Source organism: Fundulus heteroclitus, chromosome 20, assembly GCF_011125445.2.
Source record: "Fundulus heteroclitus isolate FHET01 chromosome 20, MU-UCD_Fhet_4.1, whole genome shotgun sequence".
NCBI lineage: Eukaryota > Metazoa > Chordata > Actinopteri > Cyprinodontiformes > Fundulidae > Fundulus > Fundulus heteroclitus.
The window spans coordinates 33,436,299-33,453,847 of NC_046380.1; the positions used below are offsets into that span (position 1 = coordinate 33,436,299).

General features: G+C 40.8%; 1 protein-coding gene across 1 annotated transcript in view; it reads right to left on the minus strand.

Moving 5' to 3' along the window:
* magi1b (membrane associated guanylate kinase, WW and PDZ domain containing 1b) overlaps window positions 1-17,549 on the minus strand; it is a 212,018-nt gene that overhangs the window by 55,220 nt on the left and 139,249 nt on the right. Inside the window, exon 5 of the mRNA XM_036151669.1 lies at window positions 1,389-1,614. Within this exon, the coding sequence (XP_036007562.1) occupies window positions 1,389-1,614 (226 nt within the window). The remainder of the gene's footprint in view (window positions 1-1,388; window positions 1,615-17,549) is intronic.

Here is a 17,549-nt window from a genome sequence, read left to right on the forward strand (position 1 = left end):
CGCCCCTTCCCAAAGTTACTTCAACGGAAGGTTTCCAGATGGATATGCGGAGCAAATCTATCTGGCGGAGTCGGGTAAGAGATCCAGAGCTTTGGTGGGAGAATTGGTCAACAGCAACACTATTAGTTATGCACATTTTAACCTTTTTGGAAGCATTTCAAGAACACTCCAAGACATTTCCTTTGCAGTTTACCACAAAACCTGTAGTGGTCACAGAAAGCATTTGGAAAAAGGTGATCCGGTCAGATGAGGTCAAACATAAAAGTCCAGCCTGACGCCGTTCCCGCAGTGAAGCGGGCGGCGGCAGCGTCATGTTGATGCTGTTCTTCGCCGGTTGCAGGGAAGCCTGTCAGAGTGCGTGGGAAGACAGACTGAACCAAATACAGGGTGATCGTGGAAGAAACTGTCTGTTAGGTGTCCCACAGGGGAATATTTCCCTTCATAGTCACACAGAGAGGAAGATTGTCTCTGCATATAACCCAACCCTTGGGGAACAGTGGGCTGCCACGTTGAGTGGCACCTGAGGAGCAATCTGGGGCCAAGGGGTCTTGCTCAGGGACAAATGGTGGGGATCGAACCGGGTTCTTGCAGCCTTCTCAGAACACAAGTGTGCTGCTCTAACCAGAGTTTAGGCCATTTGGTAAGAAGAACGGGCAAAAAGTTGAGACAACGCCTGAAAGACATGAGTCTTTAACGGCGGTGAAAGTCAATCTTACAAAGCAAGGACTTAGGAGGGCTAATACAAGTACATGCCACAGTTTTCAGCGTTTTACCGGAAAATCATTGTATCCATCCTTCAACTTCAAAATAATGCACAACTGTGTGTGGGTCTGTCACATTAAATCCTAATAAAGGATTTAATGTGTGGTCCTTAGACCACTATGAATGTAAATAAGACATCATATGCCCATTCCTATTTCTTTTTGTATTTTTTTGGTATTCTTTTTGATCCATTGTATATATGAAGATTCACTGTATATAACTGAATGCACCTTCCCTACTCTGCACCTTCTTTTATGAGCCGATGTGACGAGTGAATTTCTCCATTGTGAGATCAATAAAGACTATCTTATCTTATCTTAAAACATATGAAGTTTTGTAGTATTAGGTCAAAACAAACAAAAAACTTCAAAAGGGTATGAATACTATTTCCAAGGCTCTACTTACTTTAGAAGACAATATAATATGCTGAGCCTTTTTTTTATTTATTCTCATTGTTTTTACATTTTCTTCATCTTCAGCTTAGACATGGACAAACAACATATTTCACCAAAACTAAGAGCTGCTTTTACAAATATTTCAGCAATGTAAGGGAAGTTTTAGTTGGCTAAGGACAATCAGGAGACGTACAGACGGGGAAGATGTGACGTTAGGTCCGTGTTTCTTACTCTATAAAGTAGACCTCTCCGTTCTCGGTGTAGGCCATCTCCCAGTTGTCAGGCAGAGGTCCCAGCGGGTCCTCCGGGGGAGGATGGCTCAGGTGAAGGTTTGTCTGCTGTGTGCTCTCCGTGGTGGCCGATGGTGAGGGGGTTGTCCCAGCGTAGGACGGGTCGCTATGGCGAGGGACGTAGGGGCGCGCTGAGTGATGAATTTCGTCTAAATCGCTAGATTCTCCTGTCGGAAACAAAGACAGACACAGATCGGTAATGTACGCATTTTAGAGTCACCAAACCAGCAGCGCCGTATGGAGCAAAAGTAGACATTAAAGACATGGAAATAAGGCCAACCAAACAGGATCGTCTAAAAAGAGAAGAGGGCCGAGTCCACTTCTCGCCTGAAGTGACATGAAACAAGTCACAACAGCTTTCAGCTGGAAAGCAAAAGTGTATGCTTTATCTGCGGTTCCTACGTACAGTTTGTTTGAATTACTTTACTTTTCCAGACTTCAATCAGCAGAGTTGTCAGATGAAAGCTACATTATGATTTGAGAACAGCTATTTCTATAAATGCTAGCTACAAAACCCTCAAAAAGCCCCAGGAACACAAATGGTGTTCTTAAAGTGGCAGTCAGTAATAATGACACACGGTGTTGCAAATCAGAACAACACACACATGATGCCTTTCACCGAGACCAGCCATTGCCTCACCTGAAGTTTTACCTCCACAGGACAGGTATATGATGCATTCTGGTCTATTTCTGGTCCGCTTCTCTTCCTGGCTTCCATGTTAGCAGTCTGCTGCTCTTTTGCCAACATAAAAACTAAATGCTGCGCTCTGTGTTGGAACCCTGGGAACTTTCATATGATTGGCAGACATTGTTGATGGAGAGGACCGATTGTTTATAGGGCATGTTACTTTAATCCCAGGAGACAAATGAGATCATTTAAGTTGATTTTACAGTAAATGTCTTACTTATTGCTCCTTCAAAAAAGGAAACCAGAAAAAAAAAAACAACTCCTGAGTGGTTATTGAATAGGCTTCTTCAGGACACCAGTTAGATTACATAGTGCAATTATAGCGCCAAGCAGAGCATCATAACTGCATTTAATCCTAGTTTTATAAATGTGATTATGTATTGCTGCGATGGCACTAACAGTGAACAAAACAGGGAAATGTAACAATCCAAACTATACTTTTAGTGTATGGGGTACGATGATAGCTTCGGTACTTGGCCAGTCCTGATGGACGGAAAATGAAGAAAGAGACGAACGGAGAAAGAGATACAGGAGTGGACGTAAAAATGCAGGAGCGGAAAGATGAGTGAACCGACCGACACACAGAGTTTAAAATCTACAACATTCTGATAGTTTTCTGCTTTCAAAACTTCTCCTCACCAGGAAACCTCTCAACACTTTGCCAGACCTCTCACATCAGTCCCGCTGTATCCACTTGTCCTAAAGGCGCCCCCCCTCCCTCTCTCTCCGAAGCTTTGAAGACATTTACGTCACGCAGCTGAGGGGGAAGTTCACACCTAAGTCACAGCCTCTGAATTGTTAGCACTTAGCTTCCTGTTATCTCATCTTCACACTTGCACTTGACCAACAGCTATTACAGCTCCCGCAACCGCAAAAGGCGCCACAAACAACTTTTGGTCCCACCACTGGGAGAAAAAAAAACTAAACAAAAACAGAAAAACACACAAGGCAGACACAGTATCAGTGCTGAGTCAGCAACCTTACTGGGGGTAATCACAAAGGACCACAAAAAGAGCTTTTTGCCAAGCTGCACTGTCAACATTAACGTTTTGCGTACATATCTTTGCAATTTGTAATATCATTTTAATTCAAATTACAGAGGTTGCTTATTTGGACGCTCTCTGCAGCTTGCAGCAAGATGGCACTATTTAACATTTCTACACCTTCCAGTACAGGCAAATAAATTCAAAACAAAGAAAAAAGAAAAAAACAAAGACTCAAAACTTACCATGAAAGAAGCTGCCGTGCTCCACTGCCCCCTTTAAACTCTACAGAAATGTCTTTTCTCCACTTTCCTCTTTATATTCTTCACAAAGCAGCAGTCTCTCCCATCCCAGTACCCAATCCTTCTCCTAGTCCCACCCCCACTCCCCCAGGTCACTCCCCCTCTTTCTGTTATTTCCTGCTACACTCACCTCACTTCCACTCCCCTCTCATTTAACCCGTGAGTTCTCAGCTTCTCCTCATCTTCCTCCCACAGATGACGGGCGGCTAAAAATAAGAAAGCATTCCGAGCTTATGGTGCGCGCACCGCACAGGAGGTCTTCTCAGGCTGAACGGATGCTGGATGGATGCGGTAAGCGTGCGGTACCGTCACCACATGCGCGTCTGTTTGTTAAAGGTGTCCACGGCAGTAACAGGAACCTTACAAGCCAAGCGTGAGCGACAGCGCCGTGCAACAGCAATCGACACCCCCTTTACCCTCCTATACTGCAATGTGGCAGGGGAAAACGCAAAACCTTTGGATATGTTTTGTCAAATAGAAGGAAAACGATCTGTGCTGAAGAAAAGCATCCCCACAGCATGATACCGCTACCGCTGTGTTTCACGGTGGGGGCGGCGTATTCAGGGTGTCCGCCACACATGCATGCACTACATACTGAAACTCTGAGTTCCTTTAAATCAAAGCTAAAAACCTATTTAGAGTTGCCTTTAAATGTCAATGTTGACGCTCTTAGTCCAACTTGTCTTATACTGTATCTGACCTGCTGCTACTGTTCCAATGCCATGTGTGCTTTCGTCTGTATTGTTTTCTTTACTCTGTCGTACTTTTTTCCTGTTCATCTTCAGCACTTTGAATCGTCTTGTTACCTTCAACAATGGCTCCTTTTATACTCTTCCTTAAAGTCAAGTGCCGGACTAATAGTTGTCCTATCAGCAGACTCTCCAACCTGAGCGCTGCAGCTCTTCCAGAGTTACCGTGGACCACTTGGCTGCTTTTCGGGTTAAAGCTCTCCTTTCCTGGCCAATCAGGTTAGGTGTACAGCCATGCCATGCTAGATTTGTCGTTGTGCAAGACTTCATTTCAGATGACTGACTGAACAGTGCGAGGTGTTAGAAATTCAAAGCTGCCTTCTAACCTAATCCTGTTCTACGCCTCTCCACACCTACGCCTGACCTGTGTGGTCTTTATGATCCCATTTGTTCACTGATGCTCTCGAACAGACCTCTGGACCAGGGCTCACCAACATGGCGACCAGTACCAGTGAAGTAGCTCTCAGCTGGTGATCCCTGATCAGGGCAAACGGGGATCAGTAAATAGAACTTCCAGATTCTGATTTGCAAATAAGCTTAAAAACAAACATGATCTTCATTATCATTCCCCTTGTTTTCGTATAAATGCCCAATAGAATACCTTAGGCTTTGTGGTTATACTGCAACAAACGTTCAAGGGGTGTTGACACTTCTGCAAGACACTGTTGTCCGGTGACTGATTATAGGCAAATTGTTGGAAGTTGTAAGAAAATCTATAAAACCAGTTCATTCCCGGTACAAACTGGGGGAAATGGGAGAGCTATACTGCACTCGGGGTCACCACCACAGGCAACAGTTAACAACCAAAACAGGATGTTAAGGTGAAACGAGGTATTCTGACAGAAGAATGAAAGAAGACGTGTATCTGGCCTCGCACCTCGTTAATGACAGTGATCTCTCCACACGGACGACTCGGGTCATCTGCTACAACCTCCAGACTGACGGCTGCGATGTCAACGCATTACAAAGAGCTCCGGTTTTTAGAAAACAGGTAGAAGAACAACAACAACTAGGAATAATATCCACGACACTTAGATGTCAAGAACATATGGGACTTTCACCGACCTACCTGGAGACCCTGAAACTGATTTGCGTGAAAATACTTAAAGAAATGAGCAAAAATAAATAAACGGTTTTACTCAGACTCCTAATGCGATTAAAACGTTGTAGCTTTGAGTATCCTGAAAGAGTTCTGCCCACAATCTAAATCAAATGTATATCTAATTAATTGAGGCCTAGCGCCATTAGGACGAGGCTTCAGATTGTGGTTCGGGAAACACTTTCAATCATCACTTATTAGATTTCTCTACTTTTCTCAGGCTAGGAAGCTGTGCAACGCAACAGAGAGTGTGTGGACAGCCGGACAGAAAGAAGCCTGATCGTGTAGATGTCTCAGTGGTGGGCAGATGTCCGTCACGTTTAGTTTAACATTCAACAATCTTTTCAATGTTGATCCAGATCTAATACAATAACTCAAGCAATAGGACCGCAGGTGAGCAAAGCAATCAACCGTTCCTCTCGTTTAGTTGACTGGTCAACGATTGTCTTTCAAGGGCCGTTGTGCTGTTTTAGAGTAGAAAAAATATAATAATCCTCTACTGTCCCGCAGGAGGCAAATTTGGACGTATCAGTAGGAAGTAAGGGTCCATACATACATAATACTGTCCAGTTATTAAAAATGTCAGTCTGATTAAATGTGAACAACTGAGCCGGGTGACTCAAAAACAGCATAAATATGCATGAAGAACAGCAACAGACCATCTAGAAAAAGTTAAATTAGTAACTGGTTAGTTAATCAGGTTGGGGTTAGCCGGCTGTCGGCCTAGAAACAGACATCCACATCACAGGCCACGTTTTGGCTATGAGACCCAGAGCTTTTTTCACCCGGTGCTCACTTTTCTGGAGCCCTGTGGGTTAGCCTGGTTGATTCTTCAGTGCATTTCCACAGTGGAATCCCAAACAGTCGTTTAATAAGTTACTTCTGCTGCTGGCACTGAGCGGGTAAACCCTCCTAATGAAGCAGTGCCGATCAACGACAGCAGCCGCTGAACGTGGCCGAGAGGCCGTACTTTTGAAGAAGCCACGATTTCCACTGTTAAAACTATAATTAATGATTCCGTCACAAGAACTACACTTAATAACTTTTAGAAAGTCCCAAAAAGCTCTGAGGTAAGGTGCAACAAAATTCAAAGAGATTTCACAGAAACACATGGAGGGTTTTCTTACTTTTGAGGAGTGAATAGAAAAGATTTGTTCAAATATAAGATCTACATGTATTTAGATTAATCACCTTGAGTGAGGTAAGTTATTCATTTCATAAATCACATCCAACCTATTACTTATGCAAATTCAGTTTCAATGTGGCATATGAAGTTGATGGTTTTCCAACTAAATCTTGTTAAAATACACTTTTTTGAGCTACAAGTATATATATGTTAGAAAAAAAAACTTTCATTTCAATTGCTTGAATATTGAATGAGCCCTTTTCAGGAAAAACTGGCTAAAAGTATCCAACAAACAAGCAATAGTTGATGGAAGAGGAAATAAATGATCAATGTAGGGCTGGGCGATAAATCGATTTAATCGATTAATTTGAATTTACAATTCTTTAAGATTTCATTTTTGGAAAATCTGGATTTTATTTTGCCAATACACTCATTGGGTTTCCATGAAGAGAACAGCGTGTGATGCTGAATATATGTTTAGGCAAAATTATTGTCAAAATATTGTTAAGTGGAAACTTTTTTTTTTTACCATAATACGAGGTACTTCATTTACTTATTTACTTTTTTTTAACTTAGATTGAAGTTCACAAGTGCAATGAAGCCTGTTCTTAGCTCAATGTGTAATACCACTAGCAGCATATGTTTTGTTATATTTTCATTGTTTATAATAGCACGGCTGCCATCTTGTTTTACAAGCATGTTTCACAGCTTGTTTTTAGTTGCACTTTGAATTCAGGTCAATTCCCTGACGAAATACTTGACATAAAAAGCTAAGTTTTTAAAATAATTTCTTTAATTTCTTTTTATGAAACAAAAAGGAGGGGGAAAAAAAATCGATTAATCGGATTTGGTATGATAAAATCTGAGATTTATTTTTTAATCCATATCGCCAAGCCCTAGATAACCTCAAATTTGCACTTAAGTCTTTTAAAGGAACAACATGTCTGCTCACTTTACTTAAAAAAACCCAACAACATTTAATCATTTTATAAAGATCAACACAACCCAGCCAAATATAATGAACATACTGCTAATTCAGCACGTTTGTCTTCTGTGTACGTACCTGTAAAGCTGCTGTTCATATCAGGGAGGTCCTCGTCGTCCTCCAGTGGCTGCTCTGAAAGCCCTATTCCAGCATTTCGCATGTCATTGTAGAACTTGGCTCGTAGGGGAGTGGAGTTCTGCGAGCCCGGCAGGCTACCACTGAGCCCGTCTGACAGAGGGGCATCACCACCGCTACCGCCGATCACTTTCCCGCTGGGGGGCTGCACCGGTGGCTTGGGCGTCCCATAATAGTTGCCTGGGGAGCGACAAAATGGGAGGTCAGAGGTTGAAGCCACAGAAAAATAATCTTATGAGCCAGAGAACCGGAGTCAGAGGCAAATAAGCACTAATTCATCATCTACACCAATTTTTTTTTTTAATCAGATTCAATTTCATTGATATTTGGTGATTTAAAACCAGACACAGATGTCAAAACAGTACCAAATAAGTAAACATGCACTTTTCCTTCAAAGTAATAAATAAAAGTGTTAAGAATTGCGACCTGTCTAGGATGTACCCCGCCTCTCGCCCAGTGAATGCTGGAGATAGGCACCAGCACCCCCCGCGACCCCATGAGGGATAAAGCGGTTCGGAAAATGGATGGATGGATGGTTAAGAATTGCTATTTGACAACAAAACTGCAGCCAAGCTTTCCTCCAGAACTAATATAATGCAGGAATTTTCCAGGACAGACCAAAATCTGCTGAAATTTCACTTACATTATGTCCTCTATTGTTATATTGGAGGAGCCAAATAAAAGATATTTTTATTTATTTGACTTTCAAAACACCATGTCATTTATGCCACTACATCGACGTCCCCATACAATTTTGTGCCGGCTGCGTCACTCGCGGTGTTCTGCCACACGAAGACGCAAGCGACACGCGCACAAAAGAACACACGCAGCCCGCGTCGGAAAAGATGACGCAACCACCTGCAAAGCGAGCTAAAATATCTGCACGCTTTAAACGGCCCCACAGCTGTGAGGACAGCAGCACTCCCTCTCCAGCGGGCAGCAGCCATGAGACCCGCCCTCTTACAAGCAGCAAAAAATCAACACATCGCTGGGTGACATGTTTTGACCCCGCTTCTCTCCACAAAAAGGACCCAGAAGATCATCTAAAGCACAGCAGGCCTGACTCGCATCCGTTAAGGTCAGAGTTTTCACAATAAGAATGAAACTGGGGACAAACGGCATCCATGGGAGACGCGATAAAGCCAACGCTTACACAAAAATACACAAGGCCCCATCATACGTTTGCCAAAATGACATGTCGTCAATTCCCAAGAGTGTTGGGATAAATATTCTGTGGACTGAGAAGATGGGAGGCGAGTTTCCTCTTATCTCTGGGATAAAACCAGAGAGGTTTACAAGTCACTTTTTCCAAGTCAACGTCACGCCTCAAGCCTTTTGTCCCAATTCAAGGTCAGGCCTGAAGTCTGTAAATAAACATTGTCTCTTCAAATCCACAACAGCTAGTGCACCTCTAACCCTGCATCACTCTAGTTTAGGAATCAAAACCAGAACGGTTTGTCCTCCACTCTAGATTATCTCACTGACATTTGACATATCAGTTAATTTTAACTTCAATTTTTACCAATGACTATTTTCACTTCTCTGGGAATGTTTGTCTGACACATCCATGCTGTCCCACGGTAATTGACATCGTTCTGTAAAATGACTGCTGTCTGTCTTTTTTTACCCGAACGTTTAGGTCTAAGGACTATTTGGACACTTTTAGCTTCTCAGGAAGGGTTGTCGCTGCATCAAACTGTTTGAACATTTAGTCTTGTTGTGTCGGTGTGTTGTGTGAATCGGTTCATTCTGAACCAGTGTCTCGCCCAAATTTCATCATGGTTACATAACGACAACAAAGACTCTTAATTCTTCTTGATAGTTTGCCTCAAATCTATCAATTCTGATAAGCAAATGTGTCATATTTTTAACTAATACCAGCAGGAAATATGCTTAAAACTGCTTTTTATCTTTTGTAAACTTGATTACATGAAGTATAAAGCTTAAATCATTCCACATTTCTGAATTAATGAAACAAAGTAGGGTTTTTTTTGTCTTTGTAATGATTTAGGTAACACCTGTCTTCATATTTTCCACTCCATAATAACTTGCACTAAATAGGGTCTGGAGTATTTTCTTCCCACTTTGAGCTGGAGAATTTGTAATATTGGGAAAGTAGTCTTGTGCGTTTTGTTTCCTAAATGATATGGCGAGTCTTTTATGTGTTTACTATTGTGAAGCCACAGCTAACATGAACAGATTATTATCAGCCATTAAGATCCCATAATCCAGGAATGTCACTGGCTAATAATCAAGCGCACCCTTTCCCAGTAAAACAGCTGCAGTATTTATAGTTCTCACTCGAGTCGGATTCTCAAACTCGAGTCACCATCTCTGCGTAAAACATCCATCCATCCGCCAGTCAGTCCATCCATCCATCGTCTTCGGCTTATCCAAGATCAGGCTGCAATGGCAGCAGGTTCAAAAGGGAAACCCAGACATCCCTCTCCCCAGAGACATTGTCCAGCTCATTCCAGGAGATCCCAAGGCGTTCCCAGTCCAGGATATTTACCCTTTCTAACGAGTTCTGGGTCTTCCTCAGGGTCTCCTACCGGTCCTTAGGTCATAATCCAAACCTTATGACCGTAGGTGAGGGTTGGGGCGTAGAGAGAGCAGTAAAGTACTTTTTGGTTTAGTTCTTTGTTCACCACAACAGACCAGAGAAGCATGTAGACCCAATCTGTCCATCTCTTGTGCTTCCCCCATCACTTGTAAATAAGAAACGGAGATACTTTAATAAAAAAAGAAAAAACTACTTTGGGAGTGGTCTAGTTAAAGTATGGACTTACTTCTAAATAATTGTATTTTGTCAGGTCCGTCACACAAACGTCAAACAAATTTAAATATTAGTCATTTAGAAATGTATTCAGATAGACATATATGCTCACATCAGCCTCACTGCCCGTCAGCGACATTATGTCCAGCAAAACGCGTGGTGTTAAAATTTACCGTCATACGTTCCAACTTCCAGCAGGGTTCCACTGTTCTCCAACTCCAGGAAGTCCTCTACAGAGAGGAAGTTGTAATCCACGCCGGGAACTTCACCTTCACGTGGGGAGCGAGTAGTACCTGGATGCCCAATCAAAGACAAGGGAATAAGTTAGTGGATTTGAGTTAGCAATAATATGGCTTCCTGTATGCTGTTAAACCACATCAACACTACTTCCTTAGTCAACTCTACAACTCACAGCATCGATTGCTGCTAAACTAAAGTATTTGTTTAACAAAAATGAAAGAGAGAGACACACACACACACACACACACACACACACACACACCCACCCTCAGGAAATAACAAGAAGGCTAAACCGGTTACACCAAAGGTAGATTTAGAAATGTTGGCACATCCCAGTTAAAGTAAAGACATACATCCTCTAGGGAGAACATACATAGATCGTCATTTTGGTTATGCTACCAGCGCTAACTGCACAAACCGCCAAAATAGGAGCTTAAAAAAAATGTCAAAATGTTAATTCTTTAATCCTGTTAGATCCCGGATATTTAAATCATTTTAGTTTGTTTTCAAGGCATAGGTCTGTATTCCTCATATAAATAATTTATGACCAATTAAGGTAGGAAGGCTTGAAAGACAGTTCTTTAAATGCTGTTGTTTCTTTATATATTCTAGTTCTTGCAGAGAAACCATAAATTAAAGCTTTACAAAACCTCTAAATGAAACACAATTCTATTCAGTGGTTCTCCAGATTTTTCTCATCACTGCGTTCTAATATTTTCTTTCACTCTGTCTTTTCTTGGCTATTGGAATTAAAATATTATGATAAAATATGGGCTGTGCTGAAGACAGCACCCGGAAAGTTGCACAAAATTATAAGCAGCAATATAGACACTGTTGGTGTAAAAACCCCAAAATGAACAAAGAGCAGCAGATCTGGCGGTGAGCGGGGAAAAACAAGAATTTTTCACTCTACACCAAATGGAGAGTGAAACTGTGATCCTCTGTTGTATGCGGCCATTTGTTCACACAGGGTTAGGGAGTGAGAGCTACAGTGGCAACACCTTGTGTGATCCTGACGTATGTTTGGGGAAATTGTGAGCCCAGCGTGTGAATGTGTGTTTGATTTGGAACGCAGCCTGTGGGATTCACGCGGCCCCTTAGACGGCTGCTGATAGTCGGGCAGTCTGACAACGACAAAGACAGGGTTTTATTTTTATTTAAAATATTCCTCGGTCAGTTTTCACATCGTTTTCAATACATTTTGGCTCAATCGGAGCATGTTTGCACACATTCGTACAATAAGGCAACACTATGAACACCGCCACCCAGAGAGTCATTTACTCATGCTTCTCACATGTTTTCATGCTCCCCTTTCTTCCATCTTATCTCTCGCAATCCCGTTGTGTCTTCTAAGTAATAAGCAGGTAAAAATAGACGTGTGGCAATGCGCTTTGTGACGACGGTGATAAATCACTGGTGTGTGCGTCCGCTCTCAAACAGCGGAGCATCGCAGTCACACCGGCGTGCGATGGAGTGCCGTCCATGTATGAAGACCATCACTTTCTAACACAAAGCAATCTCCACCGGCGTCGCCTCGATTACCAGGCTGCGACGGTAAGGGGCTGCGTTTCATGTGCATCACAAGACGTTAACTTTAGGGCCAAAGAGCGACGTACAGCACAGGAAAAATGTGTTGGTTCCTGCGTTATTTGGATTCAGTCTAAATGGTTTCAGCGCGTTCATTTCGAGGCGCACGGCCTTCAAACGAACTGCCGCCTTAAAAATGTCTTCAGCCGACTGTCAGCTTATTTTATCCGCCCAACAATGGCCACCATTGATTCAACTCCATTTAGAGACCCCTCTTAGAAAACCAAATGGGAACTGGAACTGTGACCGGTATATTAAAAGGGGATAGAAAAGCAGGACCCTTGGCTTAAACCCATGGCTGAGACGCAGTTATCTCCTAAAGGCTGAATTCATTCACTACACCCTCGACACAAAAGCTCCTTTGACCAAGCTGTGAAATAAAGTGAGAGGGAAAGAGAGGTTCGGGATTTCTGGGACTACCGTCGGAGATTAGATGAGTTGAGTGACCAATCCTGTTGATGTTGACGTCAGAAAAAAAAATAAGGCCAAAAGGCTCTCTTGGATGGAAAAAAATAAAATTATTTTCAGCTACTGGCACGAATAATGAAGCCACTGAAGCTTGTTGTGAGGATAGTTATCACACACTGGCATTCTGATCACTAGAAATAAACTCGTCAGGGAGAAATGTTGCTTCCGAAAATTATTTTCTTTAAAAAATTCTGAAGAAAAGTACGTTTTTGGGTTGCTTGCTGATCGGTTTTGCTCTACGTGGACTCTGGTTTCCCAAAGAAGTTTTCTGTAACATTAGAGAAGTAGGAAGCGCCAGAAAGGTCCGACGGAGACGGAAAGAAAAGAGAAGCCCAAAATGACCTCAAATCATTCAATGACCTGTGAGAGCCCCGGCTGTTTTAATTTAAAAAATATCAGTAAAATCCTGTTTAACTGCAGAGCTGTGTAATGCTGATTGTTCTCTCTGACACACAAAGCCTCCACCCGCCCCTGCTCCCTAAATAAATGCTTCATCTGCCATTACAGGTGGGTCGTCTTCAAGAAAATCACATCTTTATTTTACAATGAACACTTCAGTTCATTGATAAAGTAGAACAAATGTATGATGTTTAACTATAGCTCTAAAGAATAAAATACAATTCAGCTGAAATTGGTACCACAAGGTGAGAGATTTGTAAAATCAATGGTCAAAAATCAACCACAAAAATCTCTCATGGGTGCATCGCTACAACAATCCTTACCAACCACAACAACCATAATTAGCCTGGAGAGGAATTCAGAAACCAGGCTGTGTAGTATTTAGTAAAACTGTCACAGTTAAAAGTACGCTAATTCGGCGTGCTTAAACACTCAAAGTTTGACACTGCTGTGCTTGAAAATAGAAAATCTTGGCAGCAAATTGGACTGCCGCTGCGCAAACCCTGCTAAGAACAACCACTACCAGCTTGTGGAAGGATCGCAGACTGACTACTTGGGGAGAAAAATGATCAGTTCAGACAAATTTTTCTTCTCAGAAAAGCCAATGAATTTCAACGGCATAAAATGTAGTTTTTTTTCTTTTTAGGGATCTTTGTAAACATGTTGAATCAGGAAAATACAAGCAGACGGCAAGAGGATGGTCACCTTTGAAACCCGCTCATAAACACAGCTGCTTTACCAGAAGAGATACAGAGTGGGAACCGTGCCGCCCACTCTCTGTGGCACCTGATTTGACTCCTGCTGTGGAGAACAAATAAAGTTCAACACCTCTGCCTGAAAAAGCAAAGGGCAGTGGGTGAACGCTGGCCAGCATTACTGCTCAAACGCCCAGATGAACCACGTTTGAAACCATTTTTCAAGAACCAAAAAAAATTAATCCAAGAAGTGGAGATGGGAGGAATGGAGTGAATTTTTGTGAATTTTCTAGAAGGGGACAGTGCAGATATACAGCCAGATATGCGACATTGTGACACTTCTAGATGGTAAATATTTGATACGTTTCCATTCCTATCACTGTCAAGGCTTATGGGGTAACAAAATCGGTTGCCTTGCATTCCTTTTAGGCCACAGGAAGTACTGAACAACTTGCAGTACTTCAGAGACTTGTTTGAGACAGCAGCTACTTTCAAAAATGTCTCATATGTTTAGGAGAAGTAGAGGTTTGTAATACATGTCTTGTGTGTTGACACTTTAGGCCAAAAAATTCTGTATAAAAGTTTTACACTTCTGATACAGTGCCTAAAAAAACAAAACAAAAAAGGGTGCCGTTTTGTTTTAAACTTAACTTTTAATTATGTTTGTTTCACAACACTTTACATCGTGTGGATTTTTGTGCAGAATATTAATCTGGGTAACCCCCAAAATTCCACATTCTCCACCCGGTCACAGAGGATGTGGAATTTGGGGTTAAGGATGATTGCAAGTCATGAGAAATAATTAGTGTGTCACTTTTTTGTGCAACTTCAGCTTTTATTACAGCACCAAATCATAACATTACTTGGATTACCTGTATTTCAATGTAGGACAGTATTTTATCAACTACATTTTGTATAAGTCAAGTCTTTTATATCAAACATATAAGATTTTCCACTTCCAGATTGACTGCTGTGACAGTGTTTGAAATAATAATGAACATTTGCCCAATAATAGAAAAGCCAAATTTTAAAAATCAAAGTCAGAGCAGCCCAGAGTTCAATATTCAATATGGCTGCCATACGTCAAAAACTTTGTGAAAGTGCAATTCATGAATAGAATAGGAATAGAATAAAAGTATAATTTTACTGTCCATTAGCGGGAAAATTCAGGTGTATGAGCAGCAGTCAGGGAAATTGAAGCACGCAGATACACAAAGATAGAAATTATAAGTTAAGAGAACGTCAGGAAAAGAAATCTCTACAAGTTCTAAGAAATGTGCAACTAAGTCACATCGGTCTAATAAGAAACAAAGTCCAAAGATTTAAAAGTCTATTTAAAAGGAAACTACTTTCTATGACATGTAGAGACATGTGGTTCATTCAGACTGCGAGTGAGAGCAAAACTTGAAGTAGATAACAGAAAGGCTGAACCACAAAGTTTTCCTCTTTTATCCTTCTGATTGTTCAACGTGTGTTTGTCGTGGAACATGATGCTGGCAGGCTTTTGACAATCTCAGAGTTAACGTAACAATCTAGATTTTCTAGGGAAATATCTAGGGGTATAACAATATCACATTGATATATCCATTAATTGTTTAACGGTCCAATCACATCAATGCAAAATGAAATTATTGCTCTGTATCATCATTTTTAAAGTACGCCTTTATAGTGAAATTCAGGCATGAGACTATAGTAAACAGCTGATATTTTAGAATTAGAGGAATGAGGGTTTTTATATAAATGCCTGTGTAGAAATAAAATGGTCAATTCATATGTTTTTAGAGTTAATGTCAATGTAAATAATAGTGTTAGATGGGCAGATAATATCACATTGTATCCATCGGAAATCGTAACAGACTTTGTTATGTCAGCAAATATCGTATCGTCATCCAAACAATTGGATAGAGCATCATATTGTGACAACTCTAGTGATTTACACCCCTGGAAATCACAGAGACAACAGTACTAGTGATGCAAGTCATGCAGACAACTAGCAGCCATTGCAAGGGACAGCTTAATACATTAAACTGGAAACAATGGCTAAAACCCTATTTTTAGTGTCTGCTGTTGACTCTGCACCGAATACAAATAACAGCAGGAAGGCTACAATTTTTGGAATGCTATTATATATTATATTATAGTCTATAAAAATAAATCAAAATATGTAGACATTTTTTTTTCAACAAAAAAAAAAAAAAAAAAGAAAAAGAGAAAAGCTGTAGTTTGGAATTAAACCAAAAAACTCTTTTGTTCATCTTTATTAGCACTTATGAACATTTCGCCATAACAGTCTTTTACTCATTTGCTAAATAAAATCCAGGTACTGACCTTTTCCAGGTAGCGTACCTCCACCCACCAGAACAAATAGAACCATCGTTAAACTGTTGTACAAAATATATAACTTGAATTACATTTACTAAAATATTTCCGTCTTTTGATTGGACGGAAGCTAAATGCTGCTGGGTATTATTTACAACAGTCTCAAAAGCGGTCCCTTTTTAAACACAGATAGGCAGATGCTGCCAGATGCCAGCATAAACAACCTCAGTACCTGTCAAATATTTATGAGGAATTAATTGCTACTCTTGATGTTCAATGCAAAATATCAGGGTAGGACATAATACTGTTGAAACCCATCGTTATAGTGAATGTAGGTACCTTTATTGTTGCTATTATTATGACCAACAAACTCCCAAAATATGAAAAAATAAATAAATAAAAATTATTTAAGATTATACTGGTCTATTACAAATGACAACTTTAACTTTGTATACACATGTAATTTAAACATGGGTAACCAGAAGCTCAGGTTACCTTTTTAAATTAAATACTTTACTTCTTACAGTTGCTGTGATAAAGCTACTCTAGTTTTCCTCTGGAGTGACTGCCATGTACCCAGGTTAACTTCATTTACTGATTCCTTTGCGTCAATTTCTAAAATAATGCTGGTTTATCTGCCTGAATAAAAAGCATTCCAAGTTTACCAATGAGCCCTGCTTGGTAGTATTTTTTTCAAGTCAAACCTTGATTAATTAACTAACAGGCAAAGTCACATTTTTTTCCCCAATACATGTGTATTCCGCTTGTCCTAAACGCCGCCAACCATTTCTGTATTCTGAACATGACCACACAGACCAATCCTCATTTGGTATAGCAATGAGGACCCTCAGGTTCAAGTTGGGCACAGTCCATGCTGTTTAAACTGTTCACACGTAGCTTTGAATCCACACATGAGGACAACCTAATAAGTTATTTGCAGATGAAACCACAGTAGTGGCACTCCTTTAACAGAAGCTTATTCCTTACACCACAATTAGTCTGTAGCAGAATTAAAAGCTTGTCCTGTCATGTCCTGTGGCTCTTGAACTAAGCAGACACCCCTCAAAACCAGAACTTAGACAGTACACAGGATAAAAAGCATTGACAATGTTGCATTCACACTGCAGGTCTGGATGCTCAATTCCACTTTTTTGCCGAAATCTGACCGTGTCATACTGTTTCTGAACAGTTTAAGAGGAAAGGCGACCTGCATGCGCCGAAAACAGAAGGATACGTCACACAGCAGCACACGGTTTATGGAATTAAGGGTGGATGAATTTTTTTTTTAAATGTGTTCAATAAAGCTTTGGCACCTCTGTCCTGTTACCCTCTGTCAAGAATCTCTTTCAGAGCCGCTGTGGAAACAGGACTCTGAATACTGTGTTAAACGCTTTATACCCTTCCTATGTAGGTCAGGGGTTACGCGATATGATCACAAAACATCCGAATATATTTGGATTTTATCACAATAATTCCATTACATTTATTTCCCCCTGTGGTAAAAAATGTTTTTCTCTTAAAACTCAATACATAAATTACCTATGATAAAAA